This window comes from Mus pahari, chromosome 3 (genome assembly GCF_900095145.1).
Source record: "Mus pahari chromosome 3, PAHARI_EIJ_v1.1, whole genome shotgun sequence".
Taxonomy (NCBI): Eukaryota; Metazoa; Chordata; class Mammalia; order Rodentia; family Muridae; genus Mus; species Mus pahari.
Genome location: NC_034592.1, coordinates 71,371,227 through 71,389,024, shown reverse-complemented (window position 1 = coordinate 71,389,024; position 17,798 = coordinate 71,371,227). Strand labels below are relative to the sequence as shown.

General features: G+C 37.1%; 1 protein-coding gene across 1 annotated transcript; it reads left to right on the top strand.

The window, feature by feature from the left end:
- The first annotated feature begins 10,493 nt into the window (after positions 1-10,493).
- On the top strand, positions 10,494-11,435 carry LOC110319142 (olfactory receptor 5AL1-like). The gene has a single exon (XM_021194579.1). The coding sequence runs from the start codon at positions 10,494-10,496 to the stop codon at positions 11,433-11,435; it is 942 nt and encodes a 313-aa protein (XP_021050238.1).
- Positions 11,436-17,798: the final 6,363 nt, after the last annotated feature.

Here is a 17,798-nt window from a genome sequence, read left to right as displayed (position 1 = left end):
TGAGCTGACTCTGGAATTGTTACAAAATTCAGAAAACAATTTAAATTCTTTTTCCATATAGTAATTAGAGATCAATAATCAGGTCTCTAGTAAATTGAGCAAAAGGAAAATGCACAGTTGCTGGTCAAAAATTAGATTAGCGGAGAGGCATATAAACAGGTTACCTCATCCCCCTGGAGAGCATAGAGAACCCATAGATCATGGTTAGAAGAAATGAATAAGTTGGATATGATAATGGGGGATATTAACATAGCCTAGTAATTATCTTTCACTTTACTAGATTTTTAGGAGAGGAAGTTTGTTACCCAACATTAGTTGAAAAATAACTAGACCTGAAGCTATAGACAAAGAATAAGGTTGCTACTGAGCCTTCCCAGGACACAGGGTTATGTCAGCGAGAAGAGCAGGCTTTAAATGGAGCTGGATAGGCAACCAACTGACTCTGGCATATGCTTGTATACCTCTTGTATACTCAGACGATTACATCCAAAATTCTGTTTATTTTCTGATAAAAAAAAATTATAAGATGCCCTAAATTTAAAGGCTTCCCTGATGGAGGCATTGCAGCTCTGAGGAGGAAGGTTTCATCAATGGAAGTGTGTTGCAGCTCTGAGGGGAAGGTTTGTTTCCCCAGTAAAAGATTACATCTCCAATGGGAAAGGCATTCTTGTAGTCTGGAATCAAATACCTTGAAGTCACACAATATAACAATCCTCACTCAAGAGATTTATTGGGAGAAATATGAGGTGGCTTCCTCTTCTCAGTCAAGAAGCAGCAGGAAACTGAACCTCGCCCACCCAACCACCCCCAGGGGCAGGCTTTATAAAGGATTTCTTGGAAGGCATAGTTTTCACAAGGTGGAGTGGTGGAGTTCCAGTGTGGGGATTGGTGGGATTTCAAGCTAAACCCAGGGCTTGATAGAATTTCAAGTTTAGGGATTGTGGGGCTTAAGAACTCAGAGATTGGTGGGGTTTGGGTAGTTTTTCAAACTTAAAAGTGGGCTTGGATATTTGACCCAACAAAAGGAAAGGCAGGAGAACTTAATTAGTTAAAAGTTCTAAGAGAAGCTGAGCAGTGGTGGCGCATGCCTGTAATCCCAGCACTTGGGAGGCAGAGGCAGGTGGATTTCTGAGTTCAAGGCCATCCTGGTCTACAGAGTGAGTTCCAGGACAGCCAGGGCTACACAGAAAACCCTGTCTCGAAAAACCAAAAAAAAAAAAAAAAAAAAAAAAAAAAAAAAAAAATCTAGGAGAAACACATTTTCATATTATGTTTTTGAGTATGTGAAGTCCCAGTGTTCAGTTTGAAAGATGGTTAAGAATCAGAAGATCAGGAAATTTTGCTGTGAGATTGTCTCCAAGGACTGTCAGAGGCTCCAACCATAAAGTCTCACCAACATAACAGCCCAAATGTGAGCCTAACAGGAAGAAGAGAAATAAAAAGAGAAATAAATATCGCAACACAGATGAGGGCAATCTCATGATGCTTGAGAGAGAGAGAGAGAGAGAGAGAGAGAGAGAGAGAGAGAGATATTCTCTCTCTGGGACTATTTGGTTATCTAACACCAAATGGGTCAGCCCTGAAAATATATAACAAAGCAACATTATACACAGGGAGCAGAATATATTGCTATAAGTAAGTACTTATTTTGGACCGTCTTCCTATTTTCCCCAGTTTCATAGTTTGCAGCACACTATAGATGATCATATTTCTTAAGAACTTTAAAGGTTGGAACTGAACAACTATGATATTGAAAGCTCAAAGTAGATTGTCAACCTGTGCCATGGCCCTTGAGGCTAAGTCTCCCTGGATTAAAGGATGTGTCAAAATCCTGCATGGGGTACCTAGGGAATCCAGGCATTTGAGCTCAAGCATAGTAAAAGCACTTTCTTCTTCTTCTTCTTCTTCTTCTTCTTCTTCTTCTTCTTCTTCTTCTTCTTCTTCTTCTTCTTCTTCTTCTTCTTCTTCTTCTTCTTCTTCTTTTTCTTCTTCTCCATCTCCTTCTTCTTCTTCTCTTTCTCCTCTTGCTCCTCTTCCTCATTCTCCCATTTCTTCCTCTCCTTTTAAATTAAAGTAATTAAACATGAGGTTATATTTACAGTTAGTTTAAATAAATAAAAGTACAGCAAAGAAATACATGTGTTATCTCTTATCTTCCTTAGTCATGCGAAAAGAGCAAGGCCTTTGCTGTTCCACAAAGATAAGGGCATTCCAGTCCTTGTTTTCAGGTGTACTGGTTCATCATGGTTTATGCAACTCTTTATAGAAAGCTACCTTGTGGGAAGAACATTTTGTACTCTATCCCACCCATAGCTCACAGTAAGCTTAGAGTTTGTTACATGGGTCCCCACATGAAAATAACACAGAGACAAAACAAGACTTGCTACCTGAGATAGTTACCAAATTTCAGACACATGAGTGAAACTATCCTGAACCCTGTGACAATCTTATTCCCTAGCTGCCTAGGGATGAAGGGTTTTCTAATTAATTAGTGAACAGAAATTTGAAAGTAAGTGGACAGTCACTTTATCCTAGCAAGGTCTGCTTTTTCTTTTAATACAGAAATAGAAAGGTAAAAATATTATTTCAGTGTCCTTATAACTTACTAATATAGTGATTTCATTCCAACTAGTTTGAGTATCTTTCCAGGCAGGGTCTTTAAGAAAATTATTAATGTAAGCATTCATATATAGTGACTTCCATACAATAAATGTTGTACCGCATCTGTTATAGTGTCAAAATGGCATGATGATAATAACTTGTAAGTTTTATTTAGAAGGCTAGGCTGTCTCCATGACAGGCTTCAAATTGGCAGTTTGAGAGACTAGGCCTAAGAACTGGGCAGGTCCAAGCAAGCTCAGGCAAGTCAATTACTAATAGAAAACAAAACAACAACAACAACAAAAAGACCGCAGACTCCAGACTCCATGCCTTGGCAATGGTTCCAGAGTGACTAGAAATTGAGCCTTGAGATCACTTGATTGTCTCTCTATGTTGGTGATGGGAGAACCCAGAACGCTGGACTTCTGCAGAATAAAACATTCTTTGTATTTGCATACTATTTGAATCTGGGATGTCATTCTTCAGGAATCATGGACCCTTACATTATAAAACCAAGGAGTTTTTTTTTTAATTTTATTATTATTATTTTCTTTATTTACATTTCAAATGCTATCCCGAAAGTTCCCTATACCTCACCCCCCCCCGCCCTGCTCCCCTACCCACCCACTCCCACTACTTGGCCCAGGCCTTCCCTTGTGCTGGGTCATATAAAGTTTGCAAGACCAAGGGGCCTCTCTTCCCAGTGATGACCAATTAGGCCATCTTCTGCTACATATGCAGCTAGAGACACAAGCTCAGGGGGTACTGGTTAGTTCATATTGTTGTTCCACCTACAGGGTTGCAGCCCCCTTTAGCTCCTTGGGTACTTTCTCTAGCTCCTCCATTGGGGACCCTGTGCTCCATCCAATAGCTGGCTCTGAGCATCCACTTCGGTGTTTGCCAGGCACTGGCATAGCCTCACAAGAGGCTGCAATATCAGGGTCCCTTCAGCAGAACCTTGCTGACATGTGCATTAGTATCTAGGTTTGGTGGCTGATGCTGGGATGAATTCCCAGATGGGGTAGTCTCTGGATAGTCCATTCTTTCATCTTAGCTCTAAATTTTTTCTCTGTACCTGTATCCTTTCATGAGTATTTTGTTCCTTATTCTAAGGAGGAATGAAGTATCCACACCATGGTCATCCTTCTTGGTTTTGTAGGAGTTGCTTCGCAGAACACAGTATGGTACAGTGGGAGGAAGTACCTTAGGGAGCCCATGCATTAATATCCCTCCCTACTGAGGTAATGGGAACTGGGGTTGAGAAGGGAGTAGTGGTAGAAAAAGGGAGGGGACAGTGAAGGAAAGCAAGAGAAAGAGAAGGGACAAGGGAGGCACAAGGAGAGAGAGGGAGAAGGGGGTCAGAGAGAACAATGGGGGTCAGAGAGAGAGAGAGAGAGAGAGAGAGAGAGAGAGAGAGAGAGAGAGAAACATAAGAGGCCGAACATAGATCCCTTTTATAGCAAGTCAGACTTAACTGGCTGTTACTAGGTAACTTGGGCAGAGCCTAGAAGAAATTCTAGGGTAATAATAATAATAATAAATAATAATAATAAGTTATTATTAGTAATAATACAGAACTCTGATCCCATGGTTAAACAGACTTTGTAAGAGTAAATTTCATGTATTTTGGTAAAAATAATTTGTGCCTTTTTACTTCTATGTCTTCCTGTTCAATGTTTATTGTATAATGATGTAGAGATATGAAGAGAAATCGTGCTGATAATTTTATAATTGTCCTGTATTTAAATACTTTCCCATTGATATCAGGAAACAAAATTGGTTTCATTTTAAATAATTTTTTTCTTTGAACAAAACATTAAAACAGGAATTTCTTGGTAACGAACCAAATATACCTCTGAGCAATGAAGAACTCATGCCTTCATTAAAGGTTGATCAGTTTTTGACAGATTATCATTTTTTGAATGGAAAATTTAGTCTTTAATAAAATCCTCACTTTTGTCTTGCCACCCTTGCAAAATCTTACATCAGCTCAATTTACACTAATGTACGACAATGTCTTTTGCTAAATTTCACAGCTGCAATAAACTAGACTCAAGTAAAAAAAAAAAAATGTATTTTACATATTATTTTGCCAAGGACCAGGCTTGTCTTGGAGAGGAGTTCTGAGGAAGGGGTTTCTGGAAGCAGAGAAACAAAGGACTCAAGTCAAATCATGGGTCCAAGGAGACAACTTTCCAGTCTGCCTTCCTTTTGTTCTGCTTCCTCTGGACAGCTCCAGACAGCTCTCTGTATTATGCCGGGGACACTTTTCCAAGCAGTTCTCTCTTACTATTCTAAAAAATTCTCTCTGGTTAGCTCATCTCCTGCAGATCACAAGCCCTGTCTTATATTTTTACATATCAATACAGTCATTTACTTCAGGTTTCCTTTTGATAAGCCGAAGAATCAGCATCAGGTGACGCCAGCTTCTTAGTTCTTAGGAGACAGCAAGCACATATTTTATTTTAACTTTGCAAAGGAATTCAGAGATCTGCCTGCCTTAGTTAAACAGACTATGGACTTGCTGTGTTGGCTCCTCCCTCTAAACCTCTAAACGGGGTCCTGCCTTTTACAGGCACGCGGGGAATCGCGCAGCCGGAGTGCACCAGACCAGCCGGAACACAGCGTCCTCGAACCGCCCACTGTCACCGCCCACCGTCNCCTGGACCGCCCACCATCGGACACCTGCCCGCCACTGCCAGGACTGCCCACCATCGCGAGAACGCCGTGGCAACTTCTAAGGACTCAGGGGAATGCTGGGAACCCTTCTTTGTATTTAAGCCAGTCCTGACAATAAAGATAAGGGCTTTGATCAGACACTTGCCAAGGCCNCATATTTTCCTTTGCAGCCCTGTTCTTTCTCAGGAGTTCTCGTCCTCCAGTTCGGATCCACAGTGGGTTCAGCAGGCAGAGCCACACATTTAGCGCTCAAGTGCAAACCCACCCCAAGGTGTTCTGCCCANGCAGACAAGGCGCCGGTCTGCGTGCAGGAAGGAACACCACATTGCTGGGTTGTACCCGTCCTAAAATTGCCATTTCTACCACACCTGGACATAACCTTGCTTGGTCCCAGGCTGTTAGGAACTCAGGAATTTGCCTGCCTTTTATTTGTCTTCCTTTTTTGTTTGTTTGCTTGTTTTCTGACAAGATGGATAATTAATGCAACTACCTCTCCTCATTTAGATTTGTGAAGTCCTTCATAATTCGTACTACATCCTTATGTTTTGCATAGTTGAGAAATTATATATCTTTTGATCTTATGTTTTTAGAGTTCTTTTTAACAGCCTTGAGGGCTGCGCTGAAGGTCCCAGCATTTGCTCTTTTGCTGAGACATATCCACACCTTGAGCTCCTTGACCCATGCTGTCTTGGGTTAACATGGAGTCATTAAAGTCAACATGGAGAACATTCCTTAAAGAAGGAAGGTAAAGTATTTACATTATTATACAAACAAACTTTATGTCCATAGCAGCCTTCACCAATCCTGGAGACCCATATCTGCTGGCTCTGTTCTGGAGTCAGGAACCAAGTCAATCTGTCCCAATAAAGGCCATGCCCAACTTGGCATTATTTCTCATCTGTTAAAGGAAAACAATTTTAATTTTTAATTTCTTTAATTTTTCACATGTATTTATGCACATATTGGTTGAACAGTGTGTATACACACACCCCTGTCCATGTACACATAAGTGGATCACTTAAAGGGATGATACTCCCCTCAGTCTTCACCTACACTTAATACACTGTCCTGTCATCCAAGTGAATTATGTTTTATCTATTAATTAAATTTAAAAAGTTTTAAGAGATGATCTTAGTTGCTTTGCTAGAAAGATATAACAAAGTTATAATCAAGAATAGAATCTACATATAGTAAGTAAAGGCTGCACAATTAGAAATACAAAGATTTATCATAATTACACAAAAAAGAGAAATAGATTTGGGACAAATTTGTGTTCAAGGAAAAGGATTTAGGTCCTAGGACATAGCCACAGGTGTACACTATGATAAAGCAAGTCTATGTAAACATTTTTGCTTTGAACTTATAACCTGTATATAGAATGAAACATTGCTTTGAACATAATATCAACATCCTTCTGTAAAAACCATTTTAAGTAACATTTTATCTCTGAGGTAATTTTCCAAAGAAATCTTTGTTTAAGAAGGTATAAAAAAGGACAAAGAAAAGAAATAAAATTGTTGGTTGAATGGTTTGGCTTGGGGAGCTCTGCCCCATCTATCCATCCATCCATCTAGCTAGCTATCTAACTAAATATATATTCTGGTTTTCTACATGTACGTGTGGATATATATGTGTATGTAAGTATGCATGAATACTTGTGGAGTGTATGATGCAGGTGGCTGGCTGAAAGAAATTGAATGTTTTAATGTGTAAATAAGAATGTGAATGAAAATGTAAATGTATATATGAATGTATATGTGTCTGTGCATATTTGTCTGTATAAAGCACTTAATTATTTTCCTTTCCTTCCTCTCTGGTTCACAAAGAGTTAAACAGCCTAGACTGAGAGGCTTCTGTTGTCTGGACAGAGAAGGGAGTGATAGGAATATATATATATGTATATATATATGTATATATATATTATATGTATGTATATATGTATTATATATATATAATATATATGTATATATATATTAATTCCCTGCTTCTAGGCAATAGGTGTTAGTCACCCAAGCAGGTGGTTTTTAACCATAGAGTAAGCAAGAAAGTTTCTAGGATTTTTAAGAAGTTATCAGCAAGCTTTCAGTATACTTATAGATCTAAAAGGCCAGAGACCATCAGTCTTTAAGGCTACCTCTATGTCCAATGTCCAATGCTGTGTCCTCCTGGTTATTCCAGGTCAGGCTGGCTCCTAACATGAGTTCATTCTTGTGGGTTTAACAGATGACCCAGAACTTCCACAAATCCTCTTTGCTGTGTTTCTAGTCATCCACTTACCTATTCTCATTGCTGTTTTAGGACTGATTGTGTTAATCCAAGTGAACTGTCAGCTTCACACACCCATATACATTTCATGAGCCACTTATTCAGTAACTTCTGTTATAATTCCAGTCACACTTCAACCACAATCGCAAAATTTCTGTTTGAAAAATATGATCTTGTTTGCATGTGCCACTCAGTTGTATTTCTTTATCAGACAAGTTTGTGAAATGTAATTATATAATAATTTCTTACTATAAGAAATTATTGTATGAGAAAGTATTCAAAACACATGTTTTCTGTGGAGTTATTTCTCATATTTTAAAGAAAACAGTCCTAGTGTTTTCTAATATTTGATTACCCTTGGGATCGGTATACTGATCTACCAGTTAATGTGTTATTTTGCGTATTTTAAATATTAGGTCCCAAAAGATCAACCAGCATAATTAATCATGTTTGTAGAACATCATTATATTTCCAGCTCAATTTATTTAGTAGTATGTAATACACACACACACACACACACACATACTGAATTGCCTCAAGACATCTATGAAATACATTTAAATTGCCAGAAAAATTAAGAACTGGTGGCATACACAGATATTGCCTCAAGGTATATCAGACTTACCTTTTGGGAACTTTTTAAAAGTGTTATTTAAAGAGTAAGCATTCAAAGGTAGCTAAATAGGCAAAAGGGGCTTAGAAAAGTAAACATTTTAATGATTTGATGAAAACTCTAACCTTTTTATTAAGTGTTTTTATAGAAAACTTGTTACATGTTAAATGATGAGTCACGCTCAACTATTAAATTTTCCTTGAAGAAGCAGATATACTTCAGAGGCCACACCAAGTTTAACAGAATTTTCTCTGTTCATTCCAGTGTATATTATTGGGGTAAGACTATTTTTAATCAACCCTTTTTGTTAAATATAAGTGTTCATCTAATATGAAATTGAAAGTTGAATGTAAGCAGTTGTATATGCGTGCTTGGATGTTGGATGAGATACTTTGCATAGAAATCTATACCATTTTTTTTTTACCAAGAAAGTAACCTTTGCACACTAGTGATACATGACATTGTCTAACAAGAATATACATGCATAATGCAAATCGGTATGTGAGGTTAAGGATATTAATTTAAGCATATATAAAAGAAGGCAAGCCACTAGATTAAAGGTTCAGAGAAAGAGAAATGTACATGAGGAAATGAGTTACATAGACTTCTTCTTGTGAAAATTTTTTAGGTAAAGAATGGCCAAAATCTGAATCACTGTTTTTTATTGTGCAAGGTGATGTCAAAGGCCTAATGCTTATGGCAAGCCAAGTAGGAAATCACATTGCATTTGGAGGAAGGAGACTGTATGTAACCTTGGAAAGAATTAGTTGTTGAACTGCTGAGAGCATATGTCAGACTATATTATATTGAGATGTGGGGTGTATTATTTCACTGTTGACTTGATTAGATTGGGGCTGGTTATTGGGGAGTTTCAAAAGGGAAACTGAAGAAGAAAGGTCCATCTCTATTGTGATGGTAATCTTCTATAAACTGGGTTTCCGGGCTGAGTAAAATGGGAAAAATGAGGAAGAGATTTGAGCACTGATATTTTCTTTTTATGTACTTGACTATTTGGCACATACATGTTAAGAGTCTTTCATGTAAGTGTTTCTGAGGCCAATATTTAACATTTTTATCTCTAATTAATGTATTCCAGAAGGACTGGAAATTTAAGAAAGTATTAAGTTAATTATTAAATTTTAATAAATTATATTCAATTTTCACTTATCTCTTAATATATTGCTTTATATTCATATAATGAAGCATATAATAAATAGTTTTTACTGTTTCTTTTTAAAAGTGTGCTGGTGGAATTCTTTCCTTCTACACTTGTTAAAGCAACAAACTACTATTAGCACTTACTCATCTTTTTTTTTTCTTTTTAAGATTTATTCATTTATTTATATGAGTACACTGTAGCTGTCTTCAGACAAACCAGAAGAGGGCATTTGATCCCACTGCAGATGGTTATGAGCCACCTTGTGGGTCCTGAGTTCAGGACCTCTGGAAGAGCAGTCAGTGCTCTTAACCACTGAGCGACCGCTCCAGCCCCAGTGTTTACTTTTTTAGAAAAGATAAATACATTTTATAATGGCAATGATATATACATTGTATAACTATAACTATGTATATGGTATATATATATATATATGCACATATATATATACATATGTATATATATACATATATATATGTATATGGTATATATATACATATACATACATATATACATATATATATACATATATATATATATATATGGTATAGATGATGTGATATGTATATGAGACATGTCATAGATATGTATATATTATATATTAGTGTGTATTCATCCCTTCCATTTAATTTGAAATTGCTGTATAATACCTAAAGAAATCTGAGAATAAAAAAAATACAAATAATAATATTTTTGATTTAAAATTTCCTTGACTATATGGCACATGTATCAAAATATGCTAAGAATCTTTCATCTAAATGTTTTAGAAGTCAATATTTAAAATTTTTATCACTAATTTATTTATTCCAGAAGAATAAATAGAAGTTTAAGAAAGTATCAGTTAATTATAAAAATTTAGTAAATTATATTCAATTAATTTTCACTTATCTCTTAAATGAAAGAAATAATGTAAAGATAGCATATTTATACAAAACTAAGAAAGACTATCTTTCTACCCATAAAATATTCCATACAGATTCATATTTCAGAATTTCTAAACAAAGAAAATGATTTGCTGTAAAACCAGGCACAGTGCAAAGATGTTCCTCGGAATGTATTCAACCTAAGATCAGCTAATCAGAATTAATTCTTCTTTTCTCCATGAATACAGCCAAAGGAAGACAATCACTTGGAATGAGTGTGGTGACTCCTTTTGAGTAGTAAACACTTGTACAGTCTATGGATGAAAGTAACAATTCAACAGTATATCAGTTCATCCTTGTAGGACTGACAGATGACCCAGAACTTGAGGTCATCCTCTTTGCTGTGTTTCTAGTCATCTACTTAACTACTGTCTTGGGTAATCTAGGGCTGATTGTGTTAATCCAAGTCAGCCCTCAGCTTCACACACCCATGTACTTTTTCCTCAGCCACTTGGCATTCGTTGATTTCTGTTATACATCCTCAGTCACTCCAAACACAATTATAAACTTTCTTCGAGAAATCAAAAGTATAACCTTTTATGCATGTGCCACTCAGGTGTGCTGTTTCATCACATTTGTTGTTTGTGAAATGTACTTGTTGTCAGTAATGGCCTATGACAGATATGTGGCCATCTGGAACCCCCTCCTCTATGCGGTCCGCATGCCTAGGGAGCTCTGTCTTCAGGTTATTGCCAGCACATACATTTATGGATTCACTGTGGGGCTTGCACAGGCACTGGCAACCTTCCGCTTGTCTTTCTGTGGCTCCAATGTGATCAACCACTTCTACTGTGATGATGTCCCCTTAGTTGCTCTGGCCTGTTCTGACACTCATGTCAAAGAGCTGATGCTGCTGATCATTGCTGGCTTCAACACCCTTTGCTCTCTAGTGATTGTGGGCATTTCTTACGTTTTTATTGTCTTTGCCATCCTGAGGATTCATTCTGCTGAAGGAAGAAGGAAGGCCTTTTCCACTTGTGCATCCCACCTGACTTCCATCACCATATTTTATGGTACAATCATTTTTATGTACCTGCAGCCCAAGTCAAGCCACTCTTTGAACACAGATAAATTTGCTTCAGTGTTTTATGTGGTAGTAATTCCCATGTTAAATCCACTGATCTACAGCTTGAGAAATCAGGAGGTAAAAAGTGCCTTAAAGAGAATCAGTGATAAATTCTCTTTGATTATCCATTAATACAAAATATCTGGGTAGTAGTCAAAAGATACTCAATTTTGCCATATTGAAGTGAAAATGGTAAATGCCAGTTGCAACATTCATGCAGAGCTCCATGATTCATTGGAATTGCACAGGTTCATGTATATGTATATGTATGCATATATGTGTGTGCACTTCTATATTCATGAATGACGATGTATATTTATCCATGTGTATGTGTGGGTGCTTGCTTGTGTTTTTTACGTGTATGTGTGCATATACATGTATGTATGTGTATCTTTATGTGTGTGTTTGTGTATAGCCCATGTTGAAACTCAGAGTCTGGAACATTATCTACAAGAGCTTTTATTGTTTACCTATATACATCTCTGTCAAAATTTATCCTAATGTTAGATCATGTCTTCATCTCCAATTGTATGTATACATCATCTTTACACATTTACACACATCTGTATATATTTCTTATATACATGAATATAGCATATGAAATTAGATCTATTTCTGTAATCTGTACAGTACTGAACATTTCAGCTTGCATTTTAATAGCTCAACATCCTATATTTCAACAATATAAGATAATCAGGAAGTAGTGAGATAATAAGAGTTTTTAAAATATTTCTGGTTCTTTGTTTAATTACCATGTTAGCATATCAAGGATTGTAGGTAGTTGTATAATAATTAACTGTGAAGTAGTTAGAAATGGTATTCTTCCCTTTAAATAAACAAAATGAAAACATAACTGGGTACAATAGGTTGTAAATACTAAGGGACCAAAGATATAGATATATATCCATAGACAATATTCTTTCTGCCCAAGAGTAAGGATCTTAGTTCAAATCCTCAGCACTTATATTAAAAAGCAAAATCATCAGGTAAGTGTATCTATTTAACCTATTTAATCTACTTAAGCACATGGGGAGCAGAGACAGGAGGAATCCTGCACAGCCAGATGAGCCTGTGAGTGAACTCTGGATTCAGTGAGCACAATAATTTTAAAATATAAGGTGGAGAGGGAGAGGATAGTAACCATTTTCTTCCTGTTTCTCCACAATTGCATGTACATTCACAGATATTTAACCCAAACATATATAGTGCACACACACACACACACACACACACACACACACACACTATATATATATATAGTATGCAACATGCAACAAAGTATTAAATTCATAAAATATTTAAAAATGTAAAGTGAAGTAACATATATATATTACTTCATATATATATTACTTCATATATATATATGTTACTTCACTTTTCATTTTTAAATATTTTATGAATTTAATACTTTGTTGCATGTTGGTGATAATGAACATATTTTCAAGTAGTGTTTTAAGTTTCCTAAAATAATTTACATAAAATACCCGTAATCATGAACAGAAAAATAAAGTGTTATTGTGTTTAGCAAAGATTTGATTAATGAAAAAAATGGTACTTTTTGTTTGCAGGTGTTCAATAATAATACCTTACCACATTTAGTGAATTATTTTTTTGTATTGCTTCAGTATCATTCATTTAAATGGGATGCTTCAGTTATTTTTTTAGTAGCTTGTTGAGGAAGTATTTGAGGTTTAAAGTAGCTTGTACTATTCACTAACACACATATATCTAGCACCTGGAAGAAACATGGATTGTATTTAACTTTGTAAAATCTTAAAGAATATGTTTCAAATATCTATAGTGTATTTCCCACTAGTTCTATACAGGTGTTTCCAGAGTTCTAAAGGCCAGAATGAGAGGTTTGATGGATTTCTAACAGACATGTTTTGAACACTGCTATAGACTGGACTCAGTGGGTCCCTCAACCTGTGGGAGAAGCAGGGTCCTGGTACTCAGGTAGACAAGGAATCAGAAGGGTGACAAACATGCAAACACAAGGGAGTATTGTTCTGAATGTAATTTCTCAAAGTGAGCATCAGACTTAAAATACAGAAGAAAATAAGGAAGTTAGGTGACACATCAGCCAAGGTACATTGAGGTTACCTGATGCTTAATGGCTCTTTACACAAAACAGAAGCATGCATACATAAAGACTAGCAGAAACTAGGCAATGTAACAACTGAGACAAAGTCAGTTAATCTAATGTCAGTTATATTCTTAGAATCCAGGTGTGAGGTCATTAAGCTCCTGGGGTAAGGTCTTCCAAGCCCCAGCCATAGTTCTAATTCTGATTTATTGTTTAGCCCACCACCAGCCAGCTCTTAGTAAATACCTAACTATGCTATTTCTCTGGGCTAGTGAAAGTATGTGCTAGGGAGTTCTTCTCTAGCTAAACTTCTCATGAGTAAGACAATATTCCAGTTCATCCTTAAACCACAGACCAATCTTCTTCCTAAACCATTGTAAATTCCTGTATATGGGAGTGACTCAGCTGTTATTCTACGTGATTTTGTGATTTTGTGGGGGGACTTTCTACTGTTAAGTAATGTTGTCTGCCATATATAACTATAATAAATTGTCCTGAAATTTCTAACTCTATGTAGTAGATAGTAATGCCTGATTTCTTTTACTATCTCTCTTTCAATACTGGAGGCAATTCATCTGAATAGGTAGCATTCTTACTAAATTCCAAGCCCAGGGTCAGCTCAAGGACTGCTTAGGATTTTGGTGAAGGCCAGGAAACAAAGTTCAACCTAATTTAGGTATTTGTCAAATCATTCCTTGGAGGCACCTATAATAAAACAATACTGAAGGAAAGCACACAGAACCATTTACCAATTATTGCAAGGACATATGTGAAATGCATCTGTTTATGGGATGCCAGAAACTCTCCAGGCGATGTTTCCCTGAAATTTTATGCCTTGGGACTGCAGCCAAGCTTTTGGTCCTCTCACACAGTTTTTACTGGAGTGGGTGTGGCAGAACACCTTCTGCTTCTTTACATTTCAAGTGTTATGCCATTTCCTAGTTTCTCCTCCAAAAACCCCCTATCCCTTCCCCTTACCCCTGCTCCCCAAACCACCCACTCCCTCCTCCTGGCCCTCCCTGGCAGTCGAATATACTGGGGCACAGAACCTTCACAGGACCAAGGACCTCTCCTCCCATTGATGACCAACTAGGCCATCCTCTGCTTCATATGCAGCTAGAGCCATGAGTACCACCATGTGTTTTCTTTGTTTGGTGGTTTAGTCCCAGTGAGCTCTGGGGGGTACTGGTTAGTTCATATTGTTGTTCCTCCTATGGAGCTGAAAACCCATCAGCTCCTTTATTGGGGATTCTTCATTGGGGATTTTTACTTTTTTAAATTCAAGTGTAACAATTAAATATGTATCATTCAGGTAGGGCTCTGTTCTTTTGAGGTCATTCATTACAATCCACTCAATATACTGAAATGAAATATAATTTACACATGGAAAAGTCTAACATAAAGTGCATTGTTTAAATATAAATATGCACAAATATCTGCTCTAAATTTTGTTAAATTTAGAATAATTTTTCTTTATAGACATAGGCATGAAAACACACACACACACACACACACACATACAAGCACAAATACACATATACACACAAACCAAATAAAACGTGTGTTTGCGTCATATCATTGATAACAACAAATAAATGTTGACCAAATCCATAAGATAGTTCACTCAATATATTTATTCATTATTTAAATGTTCATATTCCTCATAGTGAAATGAACATTTTTGATTACTTTATAAGTAATTACAACTTTTTATAACATAAACTTATAAATAGCAAATTTCTATTCAGGGCACACCGAGTCCTCCGCGTCAGCCTCCAGGGCCAACACCCTTTGTACCTGTCACTGTGTGCCCCCTATGTAAGAGAGGCAATCATTGGGCTAGTCAGTGCTGCTCCAAGACGAAGGCCTTGGATAATCCTTTGCCACCCCTTCGGGAAACAGCTTCAGGAGCCAGCCCCATGCCCCAAGACCTATTCATTTTCTACCAGCCAATCTTACTGCAATGTTGTCAAGGTCTCCTTCATTTTATCCCACCCATTTCCCTTTCAGTCATGGTCCCCCTCGGACCCACCCCCCCAATAGCTTGTCCCAAGGGCCAGGACAGCTAAAGTTAACAACAAACTCGTGAATCACATGCTTCAGTCTTCTGTGGGTTAGGGATGCATGTATGTGTAGGCATGCCCATTTACAATATTATTTTTTTATTCCAAGGAACACATTTTGTACTCTGTCTGTCTGTCTTTCTGTCCATCGACCTGTATGTCTGTCCATCTGTCCTTCCAACTATCTATCTATCTATCTATCTATCTATCTATCTATCTATCTATCTAACTATTATCTATTTCTGCTGGTGTGTTTTCAGGTGAATGTAGCATGAAACACATACAGCATGGATAATAGAATAAATAGCAAGAATTTACTTTCTGCTTCTACCTGTGAGTCCTAGGGGTTAAACTCAGACCAGTAAGTTTAGTGACAAGCAGTTTAGCTCCTGAGCCATCTGTCAGACCATCTTAGATAAGTCAAGGTCATTCAAGGAGCATGTGTATGGTAGGGAGATAACCCACAAAAATGGAAGGGAAGGAAGGAGAAAGAAAGGAAGGGAGAGAAGAAAGGACAGAGACAAAGACAAGCACAGAGACAGTGAATAGAAAGGAGTAAATTTGGCAAGACAGATATTGTTAGGAATGCAGTAAAGACATGACACACAGAAGATAATTTGATGTGGTTTACTGCCACCACTCACTAAAGATGAAGCCTCTAAGGGGAAATTGGTGTGCCCAGTAAAATGGATTGGTACCCAATCTCAATCTGAATTACCTTCTTAGCAATAAACTTGGCTTCCATTGAGCTCATTCTGAAGTTGTCTTAGTTATCTATTATTTCCTAGGTCCCTCTAGATTTCAACCTCTTCTGATATACAATAAAGTTATTAAATTTTCTTCTGTATATTCTCCAGTCGAAGAGAAACTGTATACATTATATTGTGGGTTTTTAAGAGATCTCTTTATTAGAATCCTGAAGGAACACTTTTTATCATAAGAAATAAATATTTCCCTTTAAAGAAGATGTGAATACTACAACTGAAGAAAACCTAATAAACTGTAATGTTTTACTGACACTATGAAATCTGGTAGTGTAAAATTAAAAGCAATGATTAGATTTTGGACAAAAATCTGTATTTCCACATTTTAAAAATTAAGTAAAGGATTACATTTCTTATAACATTTTTCAGAATATTGACTGACTGAGCATGGGTAAAGACTTTAAGAAACTACAATTAGTAGAATTTGAAAGAGATTATTATAAAACCAAGACAATAGCAGTACTATAAATAATTATAGATAATCCTAGTAATAAACCAGGAAGCAAACATGTCTAACATTCAACCAACTTGGAAATTAGAAAGGAAAAACTCAAAGTTTCACTATTGGTGAATGATGGACTCCCAAAACCTCTATAGCCCCTCAAGACGCAGAGTACTGGGGTTAAGAAAAAGTATTTAAATCGATTTTTAGACTTTGTGGGAGGCATTTGTCCATGCTTTCCCCAAGAGGGAACAATTGATGAAAAGAGGTGGCACAGAGTTGGTGATTGCTTCAAAGATTATTACGACGCATTTGGACCTACAAAATTACCTGTTACTGCCAGGGCATCATAGAACGAGTCCATTAGACTTTTAAAAAGTATGCTTTAGCACTTGACTAAAAGTTACACACGCTTATTCCCCCTTGTCGCCTTGAAACAGGCTCAATCACGCTCTTTTTGTTTTTAACTTCTTGTCCCTGGACAATGAAGACAGGTCAGCAGCTGACCACTTGTGGCATCCCAAATCACAAGATTCTCATGCATTAGTGCGATGGAGAGATTCCCCTCAGATCCCGTCCTTATCTGACATCTATGACAAAGAGAATGTTGGCCCAAGATGGTTACCAGAGCTACTGGTAAAAACTGTTAAACCGCCTGTGTCCAGAATGGAGTGACCATCTCTTCCTGAGACAAATCTCATTTCTTTTTCAGATGCTGCTCCAGACAAAACTACTTGTGATCCTGTGGCTGACCAAAATAGCCACTAGCCTTCAACTGTCTCCACCCGAATCTCCTAATAATAGACATATATCTTGTAATTACACTTGGGTGGTCCTCTCAGAGAGAAATGATGTTGTCTGGACCACATACAAGATTTCCACCAATATTTGGTGGCCAGCCAGCCTTACCCTGATCTTTGTAAACTAGCACAAGGAGCTGTGGCCCCTTAGTGCCTTGAATACTAGCTAGATTTATATAAAGCTCCAGAAGATTATATGCCCAACACATAGAGTTATTATCCTCATAATTTCTGAGTTTCGGCTCATCAGTCAGTCAAACCTGGCTGCAATAATTTCAGCAGATGAACCTTACTTCAAGATGTAGATTTTTATGTTTGCCCAGGACATCACTGTGGTCGT

Coding starts and splice junctions, on each gene's coding strand:
- LOC110319142 (XM_021194579.1), top strand. CDS start 10,494: ATGGATGAAAGTAACAATTCAACAGTATATCAGTTCATCCTTGTAGGA.